Genomic DNA, 17,382 nt, shown 5'->3' on the forward strand with positions numbered 1-17,382 from the left:
CCTTCCCCCGCCCCCATCTCCCCACTCTCCCAACCCCTCTCCCTCCTACCCAATCTCCCAACCCCTCACAAGACACGCCCCTGCCCGAGCCCGGTTGGTCTCCCACTAAGCCACGCGCAGCATTGGGGCCACGCCCCTTCTAGAGACTAAGCCCCTCCCACGCACGGCTTCCGTCGCCGAGAGTACAAGAGGTCGCTTATTGGCTGCTAGCAAATACTCCCTCTTCTCATTAGTGGATCCCGTCCGGGTCGAAGGTCCACGGAAGATGCTCGTAGCCGCCTGGGCTGAGGGTCACAGGCACGTGTACTTCCGTTTCCGGTGTGTCCTGAAGCCATGGCCACCGCCAGGGCACCGAGGCTTCTGCTGCTGATGTTCTGCAGATCATGCCGCAGCCTTCGAGGACCTCAGTCCCGAGTAAGTGCATCTTCCACTGCTGGCGGAGAACTGGGTTTCCAGAGACAACTCTCGGAGGAGGAGCGACCTCGGCGATGCCTCGGGCAACCTTTCTGTTTCTTTCGCTGTCTGCAGGCATACGCCGCCCTTGTGCCCGGTGTGTCCCAGGTAGACAACGGGTCCGATTTCCTGGGGAAGAAGCCCCATCGTAAGCATCCCGGCATCCTGCATCTTCCGCACATACAGCTGCCGAAAGCACTGACTGACGCCGCGCAGTTATTGCTTTTTGGTGAGAAACTGCGGGAAGGGGAAGCCAGGTAAACAAAACGAGGCCAGCACGTAGCGATGACTCTTTCCATCTGTGACCACAGAGAGACCTATTCGCAGTATAGAGAAGCAGGTGCAAGCCCTCACCAACTATCTCTGGAGCCGACATTTACCAGTAGAGCCGGAGGAGTTGCAAAAACGGGCTGCGTACCTTGAGAAAAAATTCCTGGAAAAACAAGGTAAACCAGATTGAAATGTCAATGAGAAATTAAGAACAAAGAATAATTTAAATCTCTCAGATAAAATGGTCGTTTCCTATTTGATGCTGTAGTAACAGCCCTACTAGAAGATAAATTGGGCCACAGGTGGCCCTTGGAGATTGGGTAAAGGTCAGAAGTTTAAGTCTTTGGGTTTTCTTGATTTTTTTTCCCCACCCTCTGCAAGTCAAATAGATTATGACTATATTTTGATTCAAGTAAATAAAGGCCAAATGGCTGTTCAGTAAGTACGAAAACCCACTTCAGGGATAGAATTGATTACATTTCAGATTCTTTAAGACTATGAACTTCATATTGTAAATTTGCCCTTTATTAATCTTGTATTCCCTGCGCTTCCCACAGTACCTGGTTCAGGGTAATGTCTTAGTGTTCTGTTATTGATGAGACACCATAATCACAACAAGTCTTAGAAAAGAAAGTATTTAACTGGAGCCTGGCTTACAGTTTCAGAGGTTTAGTCCATTGTCAGCATGACAGCATGCAGGCAGACATAGTGCTGGGGAAGTAGCTGAGAGGTCTACATCGGGATCTGCAGGAACAGAGTGAGACTCAGGGCATGGCATGGCCTTTTCAAACCTCAAAGCCCACCTCCTAATCTTTTCAAATAGTGCCACTCCCTGGTGACCAAGCATTCCAATCCATAAGCCAATTGGGGGCAAATCGGGGCCATTCTCATTCAAACCACCACAGTAGGTGTTTGTAGAATTCTGCCCAGTGGTACAGAGCTCCACACCATCATGAGACTTGGATTTCTAAGCCCCTCTCTATTGTAATATTGAAGATGTCTCAGCTAGGGAGTGGTGTCCCATGCCTTTAATCCCAGCACTTGGGAAGCAGAGGCAGGTAGATTTCTGAGTTCGAGGCCAGCCTGGTCTACAGAGAGAGTTCTAGGACAGCCAGGGCTATACAGAGAAACCCTGTCTCAAAAAACCAAAAAAAAGAAAAAAAAATATGTCTCACTCCTAAGTGTAAGGGAGTGAAAAAGTCCATAAAGGTGCCTTTATCCTAGCTTTTAAATTTTTATCACATGGGCAGGAAAGATGATACAGAGTAAAAAAAGCACTGGCCACCCAACCTGATGACCTTCTACCAAATGGGTGAAGGTGAGAACTGACTCAGACCTATACACACATAATAATCGTTTTTATCAGGCTTCTGCTATGAAGCAAAACATGGATAGGTTGTTAACTAAACTACTATTCTAATAGCCTAGATACTATTAGATAATATATAGACAAGATACTATTGGATACACTCTGGTGATGGTGGCACTTGTCAGTCTTATCCCTCTTCCGTGAAGTTTTCACTGGTTTGGCCTCTCTCAGACTTTGAGCATTTTCTCAGATGGTTATGGGGATCTGAGCAGTTCTCCAAGGTCTTTACCTCCAGTCCTTCTCACCCTAGACTCAACTCAGACAGAGGAAAAACTTCGTGAGGCAGTACTACATGCCCTACGCAAAACTACCTACCACTGGCAGGAACTCAGGTAAGGGCTTACAGAAAGGACACAAAGAAGGCATGTCACGTTTGAGGAGAGCTGAAGAGCTCGTCGGCTCTGTGTTTGAGAAAGCTTCCTCAAGGCTCCTATACTAGAAAGTGGAAGGGCTGAGCCAAAGAGCCCTTTCCAGATTTGTTGTTTCATACACTCTAGAGAGTAACTGGGGCTAGGTTATTTCCTAGGAGGGATGACTCTCAGACTTTTTTTTTTTTTAACAGCTACAATGAAGAGCTGAGTCTGATCTATATGGCAGCAAGATTGGACGGTGGTTTTGCTGCAGCTTCCAGGGCATTCCATGAGGTGAAAGTCTGTCAGCGTCCAACCTGACCCCCTTTATCATTGGTTTTGTTTTCTGTAAATTAGCCTTCTGTGGTGGGAGTTCTTGGGATGTGATGTGCACACTAATGGTTCTGTTTATCCTTTGAAAAAAATCCTATGGCCTAAGAAAGGTTAAAATCACTGAGAGGTTTCCTATCTGAAAGTATTATTTATTTATTTAATGTATGCGAGTACCCTGTTGCTGTCTTCAGACACACCAGAAGAGGGTATCCGATCCCATTACAGATGGTGGTGAGCCACTATGTGGTTGCTGGGAATTGAACTCACAACCTCCGGAAGAGCAGTCAGTGCTCTTAACCGCTGAGCCATCTCTCCAGCTCCACTGAAAGTATTTTTTATCGAATCTCACCTCCCACCTCTGTCACAGTACCCTGATAGCCACTAAAGCCCTCACTGCTGACCTTCCTTTCCCTGGGGTGTTCTGTATCTCCTTCAGATCCGGGCTCGAAACCCAGAGTTCCAGCCCCAGACGTTGATGGACTTTGGGTCTGGCACTGGTTCTGTTGCCTGGTAAGTGACTTTGTTAACCCTTAGCTGTATCAGGTGTAACGCTGGAGCCGTAGTTCTCAACCTGTGGATCGCAGCCCCTCTGGTAGTCCGAACTACCCTTTCACGGGGATCGCCTATCAGATATTTCCGTTGTGATTCCTAACAGTAGCAAAGTTACAGTTCTGAAATAGCCGTGAAAATAATGTTAGGGTTGGGGGTCAGCACAGTGTGAGGAGCTGTAGTAAAGGGTCGCAGCATCAGGGAGGCTGAGAGTCGGATTCCCAATACCAGCTCAGTGTCAAAATACTGGGGTGCGAGAGAACAAGGAAGTAGGGCCTGAAGTATTGCTGCCCTCAGGTTAGACAGGCCAGGAGAGGGTGTTTGGGTTTAAAGAAGGAGGGAATGGAAAAGGCTCAGTCCTTGGGTTAAAAAGAGAAAGAAATCTAACAGAGGGGATAGGCTTTTTATATATATACCATCAGAAGTTTTTGAATCATCTGCCTTTTATTTCAGAAGTTGTGAACACAGTAAGGAAATAAAGCCATAATGTTAGATTATCTGTTTTAATATAACACCGTGATTCCCCAGGGCTAGGATTGAGGGCGAGTGGGACTCTTGGAGTATATCATAAAACTTGGTGTTTTTCATCTCACCGTCTCAGGGCTGCTCACAGTACTTGGGGCCAGAGCCTCCGGGAATACATGTGTGTGGACCGTTCAGCTGCCATGCTGGGTTTGGCCGAAAAGCTCCTTAAAGGTGAGACGAAGCTGTAACCCAGGACTTTTCAAAAGCTAAGGGAGATAGGAAAGTGTTTCATTGGGACGTAGAGGAGAAAAGTGTAAATTTAGATAACCTGGTCTCCTTCCGTTATTAGAGTGGGACAGTGCTAGAGTCCTTTGTGGGACAGAGTGGTTGCATGTCTGTAGATCACTGTTTTCTAGTACTCCTTACAGCCCTGCACCTCTCAGCTGGTGTTATCATCCGAGGCATGTTTCTTAATTGAGTATAAACTTGTGGCTGTAAAGTTCATGTTCTCTCTTGGCTTCCGCATCTTTCTTCCATAGGTGGTTCAGAATCAGGGAAGCCCTGTATCCCAGGTGTCCTTTTCAGACAGTTTCTACCTGTGTCACCCAAGGCAAGTAGCAGGTAGGCTGTTCTCAGATACAGTGTGGCAGATAGACAGCAGTGGCCTCAGCCATGAAATCCATCACTTTGTGTTAGAAGATAAAAGAAGCAATAGAAGACATTTAAAACTGGGCATCATGGTACACACCTATAATCTCAGCACTCAGGAGCTGAGGCAGGAGGATTACTGTGAGTTCGAGTCCAACATGGGTTATGTAAGAAGATACTGGGATCAGGAGGATTTAGAGGCCAGGACTTTGTTGTGTTTTTGGATAGGGAGATGTCAGGTCTGTTGTGTCCCTTGTCCTGGTCCTCAGGTCCAGTTTGATGTGGTTGTATCAGCCTACGCTCTCAGTGAACTACCCAGCAGGGCTGATCGCATTGAGGTTGTTCAGAACTTGTGGCGTAAGACAAGCCATTTTCTGGTGAGTTGAGAGCTTTTCCCCCGCATGTTTTGAAGCATCTTTGTGGGTCTGTGCCTTTTCCTCTTGTCATCATCCAGTGTCTTTCCTTTATAGATGTCTGTGTGCCTCCTTAGGGTATCCATCCCCTTCACACAATGCCCACTCCCCTCTGCCAGTGCCCTGACCGAGCCACTGACAACTTTTTCATGGGATGCAGAGTACCTGCTTATTTTCTGTCTTTTAAAACAGGTATTGGTGGAGAATGGAACAAAAGCTGGGCACCGACTTCTCATGGATGCCAGGAAGCTGGTCCTCGGGGTAAGGTTCCATGTGATCAGTCCTCACCTTTCTATCATAAGTTACTCTTACTCTGTTGGGAGCTGGTGACTGTCACACACTTACAGAGATGACTCAAGAATGAGACACACAAAGTCCTGATACAGCCAAGTGCTTGGCAAATGAGGGTTTCTAGGTCAAAGCCAGTCCAGCACCTGTTGCCCTAGGAGCTACGCATATTCATGACTGTGATAGCTTTCACCCAGCACATGGCAGAGCTGAGCGCCTTAGAAGCAGGTGTTGCTTGCTCCTTGGTTGATTTAAAACTACTTTGCTGACTCCTGATTGAAGGTGTTGCTGAGCCAAGAACCTTGTCTTAGGGGAACAGTCAGTGTGAGCCAATATAGAATCCTAAGTTTAATTGTGCCAGAGTGAGAGTGGAGGTTGCTGATGAGAAAGTACAGGTCCATGGGCCAGCTTGCCTCTATGAACAGGTTTTGTCAATATTTGAATTACTATGCAGCATCCTCAGTTCGCCGGCTGCAGAGGTTGGCTTATGAACATAGATCCCACAAGTTTAGCTGTATTTCCTTGATTTCAGGAAAAAGAGAAGTCACCTTTGGACCTTCGACCTAGCTTTGTTTTTGCCCCAGTAAGTACTGCTTCCTCGTCTCCTGCTGCTCAGATCTGAGCTCCGAGAAGAGAGAAGAGCTGCTCTGCCGCCTCCTTCAGCAGCTCCCTCTGCTTTCCCAGCCCCGCGCTCCCTGTGCTCCCATCCTCCTGACCCCTCTTGCCTCTAAGCTTATTTTATTTTACTATTCGTTGTGTGCATGAGGTATATGTGGGTGCCTGTGAGCAGTGTGGGGGTTAGACAGCTTTCAGGAGTCTGTTCTCTCCTTCCTCTATGGAATTTGAAGAGTCAAAGCCAGGCAGGCCATTAGGCTTTTGCAACAAACACGTGTACCAGATGCACCTTCTTCCCAAGCCCCAGTTAACATTATTGATGGATCTTATGTGTATTTGCAGTGTCCCCATGAACTTCCTTGTCCTCAGCTGAATGCCTCCAAGCCCCTGGCCTGTAGCCTCTCCCAGGCTTATCATCCTATCCCCTTTAACTGGGTATGTATCCTCAGAGTGTTGTAACAAGATGATAAAATATATAAAATATATATATATATATATATAAAATAGCCTAACCTAGGAAAACAGAATAACCTGGAGCTCTTGTGTGATTTATAGTCTGAGAAAGGGCGTAGTATGAAAAAGGGTTTCAGGCATGTACGGGGAAGGGAGCTAAGAAGGTTTGTTCCCTCTGAACAGCCCCTGTGTTCTTCTTCTAGAATAAGAAACCAAAGGAGGAGATATTCTCTATGGTAATCCTTGCCAGGGAGTCTCCAAAGGAAGCCAACCGCTGGCCCCGAATCACGCAGCCTGTCCTTAAACGCCCTCGCCATGTGCATTGCCACCTGTGCTGTCCAGACGGGCACATGCAGCATGCTGTGGTTACAGCCCGGCGGCACGGCAGGTATAGGAGATAAGACCACCTGAGTAAATGTAGCAAGAACCTGCACCCCATTTAACGCCTCTCTCCCCTACCACAGGGATCTGTACCGCTGTGCCCGGGTCAGCTCCTGGGGAGACCTTTTACCTGTGATCGCTCCATCCCCTGCTGAAGAGCCCCCTGAGAGTTGACAAGGATTTATAGCAAGTGTCCTTTCGATCACACCTGCCAAGCCCAAAGCTACCTGGTATCCAGGAAGAGAGCTCTGGTACCCCTGTGCTTATATTTGTTTGAAATTTTAATAATAAATGTTTTCAAAGAACAGAGGTGGATTTTATGAGTGCTTAACTTAAAGATACAGGGCTGGTTGTCCTGGCCTGTCTGTAATGGAGAGAGTGCAGTCTCAGTGTGGAGAGGTTTCACTGCTTCAGAGACACTTCCTTGAACCACATGGAGGATGGTGGGGATAGACACCACTGGCCCTGTGAGAAGGGGCTCAGCAGGTCTCATCCAGTGGTCATGTGGGCCTCTAGGAGGGAACTAGCAGTTAGCTGACTTCTTTGCCTGTTTCTTTCCCTGGACTTTGCCTCATACTCTAGTCAGGACACTTCTGTGTATTTGTTTTATTTCCATTTCCTGTGTTTCCGTTCTAGAACAGCCCCAATTCGCAACAGGAAATGTTAACCCCCAGAAGAGGAGGATACCCACCAGAAAGGCAGGGGCACCTCAAGTCTGCCTCACAGCAAGCATAATTCTGAGCTATGAGGGAAGGGAACACCGAAGAGAGCTGGGAGCACGCTGATAAGATAACATCACAGGCTTTGATAAAGGTCAAGGTTTTCAGAGTTCTTGACACGGATAGACATCTGGTAGGCCAGGTTCAGCACTCTGAGGTTCTGCACGTCAAGCTTGTAAATTGTCCTGTACAACGAAAATGACAAGGTTAACAGTTGATAATTACAGGAATAGATTGCAACTGGGACATGGCACAGCCTACCTTGACCAAAATGAAGAATGTGTTCTGCCTGAGTTTTTTTGTTGTTGTTGTTTGTTTGAAGTTTGTGGGTTTCCTTAAACTTTAAAGATAAAAACGAAGTGTTTAAGCTTTTATATAAGAGAAAAAAAAACCAATTAACTGATTTCCGGGGGTGGGGGGGTGTGCTTCATCACAGAAACAAGTGACAGGTGACAGGTGGGGCATAGTGGCTCAAGGCTCTGGAGAAGCAGAAGCAGGTAAATCTCTTCAGTTTATCAAGGCTAGCCTGATCTACATAGTTCCAGGCTGGCCAGGGCTACACAGCGAGACCCCTGTGTCAACAACAAAAAAAAGTGACAGTATCCATGTTGTAACACTAGGAATACACACACACACACACACACACACACACACACACACACACACACACACGAGAGAGAGAGAGAGAGAGAGAGAGAGAGAGAGAGAAAGAGAGAGAGAGAGAGAGAGAGAGAACATGAGCTAGCAAGAGCACTCCCAGGGAATTTCCATGCTTGGAGCTATTTTTCTGGAATTAAAGGAAAGGGGACTCTCTTCATTTGCTAATTCACACAGAAGAGTAGCAACTCCACCCCATTTACCCTCAGGTGGCCCCAAATCCTCTCTGAAAGGGTTCAGTTCAAGTATCAGCATAGCAACCTGTAAGACTTAGGATAGTACAGACCGTATGGAAGGCATATATTAAATGTCCTGACCCAGGCCGGACCAAATTGCCTCACACATAAATTAGCTGGGACGTAACTACCATAGGTTGTTCCATTTGAGGTTAGATCAACCCCAGACATGAACTAAGAGTCCTCAGAGAGCTTGGATTAGTCACAGCATTGAAGAGAAAACTCTGAGCTGTACCTGGCAGGGAGTCTGGAGTTTCTGGTTTGGAAGTGCAGGAAGGTGCGAGGGAGGGGAGGGGCCTCCAGATAGTGGGAGGGTTGGTGGCTGGGGCTGAGCCCTCGTCAGCTATGCGGGTGAGGACTGGAAACCCAGACAGTCCAGGGACAAGAAGGTTATCAGCAGTCCTGACATTCACGAAAGGGAATACTCCACCTTGGCCACTTCAACTGCTTCAACCTTGGCTGCTTTTGACTTTCTGAGGTCTCTGCTTTTATCCTACACCCCAAAGATGGAGGTACTACTGGGAGTAAAAATTGGCTGCCTGCTTGCCCTTCTGGTTCTCACAATGGGCTGTGGCCTTACTCCCATCTACGTCAAATGGTTCCAGATGGATGCAGCTACAGGTATAGCCTCCACTCTGACTCTGTCCCTCACACTGCCTTATCTCAGACCTGGCCTGACATCTGTTGCTGTCTGTCGCTCTTCATTCATTCCCATTTACCTCACTGCTAACTGGAGACTAACCTCTGCTTTTTTATTAGGTCATCACCACAGGGTTCTCAGCCTCCTGGGCTGCACCTCTGCCGGCGTCTTCTTGGGAGCAGGGTTGATGCATATGACTGCTGAAGCCCTGGAGGGAATTGAGTCAGAAATTCAGAGATTTGTGGTGCAGGTGGGTAGCAAAGAAATCAAGTGGCGGGGCTATGGGGCCGTGATGATAGATGCTGGGGACATCAGGAAAGCTCAGAGCACAGCGCACCCAGTGGAACAGCAGCTGTTGAGTAGAAGCGGCGGAGGTGGTGGGGTTGAGCATCCAAGGAAAGAAAGCTTGTTGGCTGAAAGGTCAGGACAAGAACGAGAGCTACCTCAGACCCAGTCTGATTTCTGTTTCTGCCTTCCTAGAATAGTACAGGAAGTAAGGGGAATTCTTCTCGTGATGCTGCTTCTAGTTACGTAAGTATCTTCTATTAGCCCCTGTCTGGAGAGTGGGACTTTTCATGCCCCTTTTGATATGTGAGGAATACCAGGACTTTCTTTTCTTAGCTCAAATAATGTTGAGAAAGACACTGCCGACCTAATCCTTTGTTTGTGGGCCCTCAGAAAAAAAGCTCACATTTCACTCCATCCTTCCTACCCAAGACCCTGTGACCGACTTCACATTATTTTCCTTTATCTCTAATCCAAGCGACATTTTGTCCCTCAGCCCCTCTGGGTCTCTCTCCTCTGCGCATCTACTCTTGGGCTCCACCCCTTTTGGTCCTTTTACCACGTTTTTTGCATTCTCGGTCTCTCTCCTGGTCCCCATGTCTCCTCCCCTTCCTGGCTTATGGTCCCTCTCTCTGTTCCTAGGTGGAGTATCCCTATGGAGAGCTCATCATCTCCCTGGGCTTTTTCTTTGTCTTCCTTTTGGAGTCACTGGCATTGCAGTGCTGTCACGGGGATGCTGGAGGATCAACAGTACAGGAGGAGGAATGGGGAGGGACTCATGCCTTTGGATTCCACAAGCACCCACCCATACCCTCACCCTCACGGGGTCCCCTGCGTGCCCTGGTCCTTCTGCTCTCACTGTCCTTTCACTCCGTGTTTGAAGGCCTAGCTGTGGGACTGCAGGCAACAGTGGCAACCACTATACAGCTCTGTGTTGCTGTGCTGGCTCATAAGGGGCTTGTGGTGTTTAGTGTGGGCCTGAGGCTGGTGAAGATCGGCACCGGACCACGATGGGCCACGTTCTGCATACTGTCACTAGCTCTCATGTCTCCTGTGGGCCTAGCCCTGGGGCTGACTGTGGCTGGAGGGGCCTCGGGACAAGCACAGGGATTAGCCCAGGCTGTATTAGAGGGTATAGCAGCTGGCACATTTTTATATGTCACCTTCCTAGAAATTTTGCCCCGGGAGCTGGCTTGTCCTGAGGCCCCTCTGGCCAAGTATGGCTGTGTGGCTGCTGGGTTTGCCTTCATGGCCCTTATTGCCTTGTGGGCCTGAGATATTCCTCACTGCTCGGATAGACCTATGTAGGGTAACTTCTCCTGAGGACACTCCCTCAATAACTTCTGTCCTCAGACATTATTTTCAATGAGACTAAACATTTACTAGGCACGGACTGACTCAGACTTCATAGGACGTGAGATCCCGTCCTAGCTCAGGACTTAGAATGTTTTGTTTGCATACCTATTTAACTGGAAAATTGGTGTCAAGACCATCACTCCAGATTCGTTATTGTGTATAATAAAAGTCCCATTTTACCTGTTCCCTTCAACCTCATTGTAATTCTGTCTCTGATAGAGGAAAAGTGAGTGCGGTGGAATTGGGACCAGTAACCATTTTAGTGGCTATAGGGCATTTCCCCCCCGCAAAACGTAGACTGGTAAAAAACTGTCAACAAACCCGTGTTTCTCAAGTTTACCCGTGATAGCTGAGAAACAGGCCAGCATTTAGAGGAAGATAGACGTTTAGAAGCAGAAACCGGGGGGCTAGATATTTATCCTTCACTAGCTAACTCAGCCCGTTCTCAGTGCCTGCCCTCAGCCCCACCGAGCTCCTGTTTTTCACACTGAGCCCTGTGTAGCCTCCGGGACCCTACTGCTACCCTCTGAGCTTCTCTCTTTTCTGGCTGCCACAGGCTGAAGGATTAAAAACCCAGTGTTTGCAGAAGGGGACCGGCGCCAGATAAATACCTAGTGTGATTATCTGAGGTGTAACCACCTAGTGACTTTTCTTCTGTCTCCCTGACCAACTGCTGCTAAATAAAGATAGTGCAGAGGGCAGCTACCCCTGAATCAAGGACGGACCGGATAAGGGAGGATCTCACACTTAGTGAAGAATTGGAGAAGGACAAATGGGTGCTGCAGATAGCCTTAGCATGAAAAAACTCTCCAGAGTTCATTCATGTCTCACACAATCAGGGATCAAATGGGTGGGCAATGATAGGAGGGGAAAGGGGGGAATATTTTCCATAGAGCATGATCCCCTTGTATGTGCTCGGCATGAGATGCATGGAGTAAGGTGCTCAGGAGAACCTGGTGTGTGGCGATAGCATCGGCTTCGTCAGGGAACACCTGTGATGTGACAGGTGCTACGCTGCTGTTTGTACACAGATTGCCTCGCTGGCACAGCTCCAGCAGTGCCATTATCCCCATAGTAACCTAGGAAAACTGGCATCCAGAAAAGATAAAGAACTTGATCTCTCAGCCAGTGGGGCCTCAAAGCTCATTTTCCTATCACTGGATAAAAAGCTCCCATGTAGAGAGAGTCTCTTCTTCCTTGTGCTTTTCTTGTTCCAAACGTCCATATACGTTAGGATCCCAGATCAGAGCGGAGAGTGTGGGGAATAATTGAGGAAGCTGAATGGGAGGGTACTCAGTAAGATGTGTGTGGGAAGGGTTTAGACAAAGCAAGAAACATGCAATACCCTGAGCTGAGTAATACACATGCTGTTAGTAGAAACCAGAAAGGACCAGCCCCGAGAGTGGTGTCCTTGATCTACAGAGACCTAACCTGGAAGGTGCTAGAAGAATCTTATTTTATAATCTTATTTTCCTGCTCTGACTTGCTAACGTCTTATTAAGTAAAAACCAAACATAAGCCTGAGGATAGAAATGCAGTGCTCTAGAGACTGGTCAGCCTCCAGGGACACAGATCTGTCCTGCGTGTCATCTATTCCCTGCTATGTTTACCTTACAATGATCTTGCCAGAACTCTGGCAGGATACGTTGTATGGAAGCTTGAGAACTCTACCTACCACAGGAATGTGTCTAGCTAAGAAAGGAGCCTGAAGGGGACCTGCCATGGCTCTCTCCATGTTTCTGGATAGCTGGTGCGACCAGCATGGAGACAGTTGAGGTAGAGTCTGTTATCTCAACCTGCTGAGTGGTTGAACTCTTGGTGACATCCCAGAAATTCTGGATTCCCCTTTGGCCTCCTCTCCAAAGCCGCCAATACTTCCTTTTCCTCCCCGTATCTATTTCCTTCTTTTTCTCCAAATTCTTACCAACTAGGCCCAGACATGTGTTTAGTTTGAAGAATATTGTGTCAAGAGCAGACATAAAGCTAGAGGGTGGGTCCATCTGAAGAACACCAGGGAGAGAGTGTCTGGACCAGGAGAAGGACCAGGTGCTCTCGGAAGGCGCAGATAAAAGCAACACTGGGAACTGGAGCAGGCAGAAGAACCATGATGGGAAAGATACGGGAGGCTGCGGCTCTGCCCACTGGCCTTAGGGAGACTGTTACAGAGATGACTAGGAAGAACAATGAGTCTTAAACACAGAGAGGAATGGTGATCCAGGCTAGTGAAATAATCAGGAATGTGTGCCTGTGTGTGTGTGTGTGTAGCAATTTTCACGTCTTCCCTTGATGGCGTAAAATACAGAGGGAGTTTTCTCTGGGGCCACATAGGAGTGGCTGTGGCCCAGAAAAGACTGAGATTACCCCACATTCCATGATCCACCATGGTGGCATCTGCATGAAGTTTGTTGCTGCTTTTGGGTTGCTTGGTTGGGTCAGTTGGTTGATGGTTTGGTTTGGTTTGGTTTGGTTTGGTTTGGTTTGGTTTGGTTTGGTTTAGTTTTTGTTTTGACTCAGAGACTATGTAGCTTTGGCTGTCCTGGAACTCACTTTGTAGACCAGGCTGAGCTTAAACTATCATAGAGATCCACCTGCCTGTGCCTCCCAAGTGCTGGGATTAGATGTGTGTAAAACCATGCAAGGAATCAGTGTGTTTTAATAGTAACAGGACAGAGTCATAAATCAAAACTTCAAAGGCCTCAAATGCTGTCTGATGACATTCTTAACCCTGATGACATTCAGGGTTAGTGAAAGCTAATGGTCTATAAATTCACCCCAGAAGATTTCACCTGATAGTCAGAAAGATGTCAGGGTGAGTGATGAATGGCTATTTGGGAGGAGGGGGCTAAAGACAGCCTAAGGTAAACTGTAATTAAGCACCAGACCTGCAACATTCCAACTTCTCCACAGTCATTTAAGTTCTAATCAGTCAATCAGCCTCACAGAATGTGTGTGAACATCTTTCCAGGAACTGAAATTTATACCTGTCACCTTCCCCATCTCTCACAGCCACTCCCTCAAATATTTTGTATATTGCTGAGGACCAGCTTGGAGAAGGGTTCTGAGAGAAGTGTCTGGAAGGGGCGAAAACAAATCACTTGAAGTCAAATTGTGGGTCCAAGCCGGGGGCCTATGTTCTTTCTGCTTGATACAGCTCTCTCTGCTATTAAAAATTCTAAAAGCTCTCTGGTTAGCTCATCGGGTTTTTTTTTGTTGTTTTGTTTTGTTTTTGTTTTGTTTTGTTTTGTTTTGATCAAAGTCAGAAAGGCCGCTATAAGAAATTCTTGGATCTTCCAACCAAGTCAGAAATCCTTGACCTGGCAGGGCAGTGGTGGCGCTCGCCTTTAATCCCAGCACTTGGGAGGCAGAGGCAGGTGGATTTCTGAGTTCCAGGACAGCCTGGCCTACAGAGTTCCAGAACAGCCAGGGCTACACAAAGAAACCCTGTCTCAAAAAAACAAAAACAAAAAAAGAAAAGAAAGAGACAAACAAACAAAGAAAGGAAGAAAGAAAGAAATCCTGTTAGGAAAATTCTAAAAGTAATTCTTGGGTTTTCTGATCAAGATCAGAAAGCCAGAGAAAATTCTAAAAGAGCTGTGTTTGCTATTCAGACAGCCTTTTCTGGATAACTGCTGGAAACTATTCTAAAAAGAGTTGTCATCTCTTTAAGTAATTCTTGGGATATCAGAAATCCTGTTAGAAAAACTCCTTGAAGAGCTGTTTTCACTCTCCAGAGATCTTCAGACAGCTCAGCTCTCACTAGAGAAAAATCCTTTAAAAAGAGCTGTTATAACTTTCTGATTCCTTATCTCATACAGATCAAAAGCCAGTTTTTTATGTACATATCAATCCAGTTATTTATCCCAGGTTCCCTCCTGACCATCCCACAAATCAGTATTTCCTGATCTTAGCCCTTCATTCTTAGGACGAGCCAGCAAACACAAGCACAGACTACATAGCTGGGTGGAACCTCATCCCTGTCCTGTCCTGGAATCACCATTCCTACCAAAATTCGCTTGGACCCAGGCTGACCTTGAACCCAGGAATCAGCTTGCATTTTTATCTGCCTGTCTTTGTATCTTTCTGAAAAGCTGGCTCATAGTATAGCTGCCTCTCTGTTCCTTTAGATCTGTGAAGCACCTTATATGATTCATATTGCATCCTTATATTTTTGCATAGTTGAGAAATTACATATTTTTGAACTCGTGTTTTTAGAGCTCTTTCCCTCAGCCTTAAGGGCTGTCCTGAAGGTCCCAGTGTTTATCATTTTGCTGAGACATTAACCACACCTTTGCCTCCTGGACTCATGCTGTCTCTGATTTTCATGGAGTCATAACATCAACTGGAAGAACTTTCCTCAGAGGAACAAAAAAATATGTACACTATTATATAAACAAGGCTTCCAGCCACAGCAGCCATCAACTCTTGTGGAGGCCGGGGCAGGAATCAGTCATTCTGTCCCTACCAAGGTCATGCCAGACTCTGGAATATATGCTTAAAAAGAAAACTCAAGAATTAGGCTTCCAACCAACCTTCAGAGAACCAGCTTCCTATTTCAGCTACCAATAAGCTGTTGTCTGAAGTAACCTTTCTGGGACCTTCCCTGCCTTAGCTTGAAAGCTGAGGGACTGGTTTGATTTGGTTTCCACAGTTGCTGTCACAGGAAGACAGTTTGTGAGAAATGCAAGAGAAACTAGAGTTCATTGAATTTACTCGAGCAGACAGAGCAGGCCTTCAGGCAGAGCTCAACATCTGACAGCTCCTGGCTTGGTGTATGTGAAGACTTGGGTTTGATCCCCAAAACCAAAGAAGGGGTCCAGCTAAAGCCCAAGACTCACTCTGCTTGGGTAACCTGTGCCTCTCGGTCCTTCCCTGAAAAGTTGTGGAGTGTCTTGCCTCCCTCACAACAGAAAATAGTCCCTGTTTTTTGATCCAAAGAACAGTGCTAGCACTTAGAGAGGTGGGGTGTGTGCATAGACACCCTAGGCAACCTGAGGAGATACCCATAGCCACTAGCAAAAAGAAGCAAAAGTAAATTAATGCCTCAGGGGCAGTCTGTGGGGATGCTTCCAAATTCCTGGCCTATATAGAAGATGGTTTGGTTCGGTTTGGTTTGGTTTGGTTTTGTATTCTTAGTAACTCTCCATAGTCATATCACAGTGTACCCTATATTTTCTATTAATTCAACATTATGAGGGAGAGTCTGCTGGCAGACAGATCTGTTAATATGCTACATTGCTCTGGGCACCATATATTGCTAAACCCTGAGCCTCAGGTCAGAAATCATTCCTCTTTTCAGGTTACTCCTGACTTACATTTCAAAAGTGCTGTTTCCCACTCTGACCTTTCTTCTGATCGTGGTTTTACTCCTGCCTACTGTAAGGTCACTGTTCTGTTGGTACAATCATATGTTGCTTAAAGACAGGGGTATGTTCTGAGAAACGTAGATTAGGTAATGTTTTTGTCATTGAGCAAACATTGGAGAATGTGCTACACAATCCAAGAAACCTTTGGTGTCTGTTAGAGAATACTGTGGGTCTATTGTCACATATGTAGTGATATACAGTATTGGGCTGGCCAAAATGTCATTATGAAGTTCATAAGTACAATCCTTCATGATTTTCCAAACTGAACTTGTAAGGTCCTTTTTCACTTTGTTCTGATTTCTCATTCTCTTGAGCTGTCTCTTACCTCACGTGCCCCTAATATCTGGAAGATACTCACATTCCTTAGGAACAAAACAAGATTCAAAGCAGGTCTTGGTTTCAGGACTGCCTTGTGTTCAACTATGAAGAATAGGGCTGTAAGACTGGGAGCTGACCACAGGGGGGCGCCGTGTCTCCACGGATGAACTAGACTATGTAGGGCCAAAAACTAGGGTCAACCAGGGACAACAAAGCCTTCACCCCAAGTTCCTGCAAAGCCCCTTTTCTCCTGCCTTAGATCATGAAGCAGAGACGCCTATGGTAGTAGGCACATACGTGTACACTTAAATGAAATGTGTGAAGATTACTCTGCTAACAGAACCACCTTTGTAAGCAGATACCAAGCAAAGATCTGTCTTCCCTTCCATAATACACAACAGCAGCTATGCCAGCAAAGGCTGGCCGAGGTCTTAGGTCTTCACTTTTTCCTTATGTTCTGCTAAATGACCCCAGTGACCACAACCGTGCTTTGCTTTCCTTCCGTGTGGTAGGCACGTCAGCGATCTCAGTTGTCTGACCCCACACCCATCCAGCAGCTGACTTCAACCCGCTAACACCCTCTCCTGACAATGGCCTACAATATCTACACAGGCTTAGGGGGAGGGCTGTAGCTCAGTAGTAGAACACTTGCCTAGCATGCACAAGGTCCTGGGTTCAATCCCCAGCACAAGAAAGAAGAGGAAAAAGGAAACAGCCTCAGCATCAAGGACACAGCTTGGCTCACTACCATGTTGGAATGTGAGCACTTGATGCCAAGGGGCTCAGTCTTCCACTCACGGCCATTGAAGAAATGCTACAATAGGGATTCCATACAGCAAGCTTTATTGACCCCAAATAGTCTATCCACATTATTCATACAGTGCTTTCTCCTCTGTACTTGTGTGGGGGGCGGGGGGGGGGGGTGTGCGCGCATGCACGCGCTCGCTTGTGCACACATTCACAGTGTACTCCTTACGTGTTTATGTCTGAACGCCTGCATGTGAAGGCAGAGGTGGACTTTGGATTGATTCCTCCATCATTCTACACCTAATTTTTTGAGACTGGGTGTTGTCCAGCACAACCCTCTTAATCAAACAGCCACCATTGTCATGCCTGCTTGTAAAAGATCAGCAGAGCTGGGTTTGTTGACATATAGGAAGGAAGCAGGGTCACAGGATCCTCACCTGAGACCTCAACCCTTTGTGCCCAAATTCCACGAGG

The 17,382-nt window shown here is 46.9% G+C and overlaps 2 protein-coding genes across 6 annotated transcripts; both read left to right on the plus strand.

Moving 5' to 3' along the window:
- Positions 1–229: 229 nt before the first annotated feature.
- Mettl17 (methyltransferase like 17) lies at positions 230–10,673 on the plus strand. 2 transcript variants are annotated; one of them, XR_004116273.1, is made up of 17 exons: positions 278–414; positions 529–682; positions 765–899; positions 2,343–2,424; positions 2,655–2,736; positions 3,212–3,285; positions 3,926–4,020; positions 4,329–4,399; positions 4,707–4,814; positions 5,043–5,111; positions 5,671–5,721; positions 6,096–6,188; positions 6,410–6,594; positions 6,671–6,838; positions 7,224–8,820; positions 8,959–9,089; positions 9,320–10,673. XR_004116273.1 is itself a non-coding variant. In XM_031362056.1 (14 exons), the coding sequence occupies exons 1-14, from the start codon at positions 334–336 to the stop codon at positions 6,759–6,761; spliced, it is 1,371 nt and encodes a 456-aa protein (XP_031217916.1). In that variant the 5' UTR covers positions 230–333; the 3' UTR covers positions 6,762–6,896. The 2 variants fall into 2 exon arrangements, 1 of the variants encoding a protein (XP_031217916.1); XM_031362056.1 differs by lacking the exons at positions 7,224–8,820; positions 8,959–9,089; positions 9,320–10,673 and having other exon boundaries at positions 230–414; positions 6,671–6,896.
- Positions 8,548–13,662, plus strand: Slc39a2 (solute carrier family 39 member 2). Of its 4 annotated transcripts, none has more exons than XM_031362057.1 (4): positions 8,548–8,820; positions 8,959–9,089; positions 9,320–9,370; positions 9,767–10,673. In XM_031362057.1, the coding sequence occupies exons 1-4, from the start codon at positions 8,706–8,708 to the stop codon at positions 10,397–10,399; spliced, it is 930 nt and encodes a 309-aa protein (XP_031217917.1). In that variant the 5' UTR covers positions 8,548–8,705; the 3' UTR covers positions 10,400–10,673. The 4 variants fall into 4 exon arrangements, with proteins under 4 accessions (XP_031217917.1, XP_031217920.1, XP_031217921.1 ...); XM_031362060.1 differs by lacking the exon at positions 9,767–10,673 and adding an exon at positions 13,487–13,662 and having other exon boundaries at positions 8,680–8,820; XM_031362061.1 differs by having other exon boundaries at positions 8,680–8,820; positions 9,325–9,370; positions 9,767–9,791.
- The last annotated feature ends 3,720 nt before the right edge of the window (positions 13,663–17,382 follow it).

Source organism: Mastomys coucha, unplaced genomic scaffold, assembly GCF_008632895.1.
Source record: "Mastomys coucha isolate ucsf_1 unplaced genomic scaffold, UCSF_Mcou_1 pScaffold9, whole genome shotgun sequence".
Lineage (NCBI taxonomy): Eukaryota > Metazoa > Chordata > Mammalia > Rodentia > Muridae > Mastomys > Mastomys coucha.

Coding starts and splice junctions, on each gene's coding strand:
- Mettl17 (XM_031362056.1), top strand. CDS start 334: ATGGCCACCGCCAGGGCACCGAGGCTTCTGCTGCTGATGTTCTGCAGA. Junction 4,815..5,042: donor GTAAGACAAGCCATTTTCTG/GTGAGTTGAGAG, acceptor CTTTTAAAACAG/GTATTGGTGGAGAATGGAAC. Junction 5,722..6,095: donor CTAGCTTTGTTTTTGCCCCA/GTAAGTACTGCT, acceptor GTGTATTTGCAG/TGTCCCCATGAACTTCCTTG.
- Slc39a2 (XM_031362057.1), top strand. CDS start 8,706: ATGGAGGTACTACTGGGAGTAAAAATTGGCTGCCTGCTTGCCCTTCTG. Junction 8,821..8,958: donor CCAGATGGATGCAGCTACAG/GTATAGCCTCCA, acceptor CTTTTTTATTAG/GTCATCACCACAGGGTTCTC. Junction 9,371..9,766: donor GTGATGCTGCTTCTAGTTAC/GTAAGTATCTTC, acceptor CTCTGTTCCTAG/GTGGAGTATCCCTATGGAGA.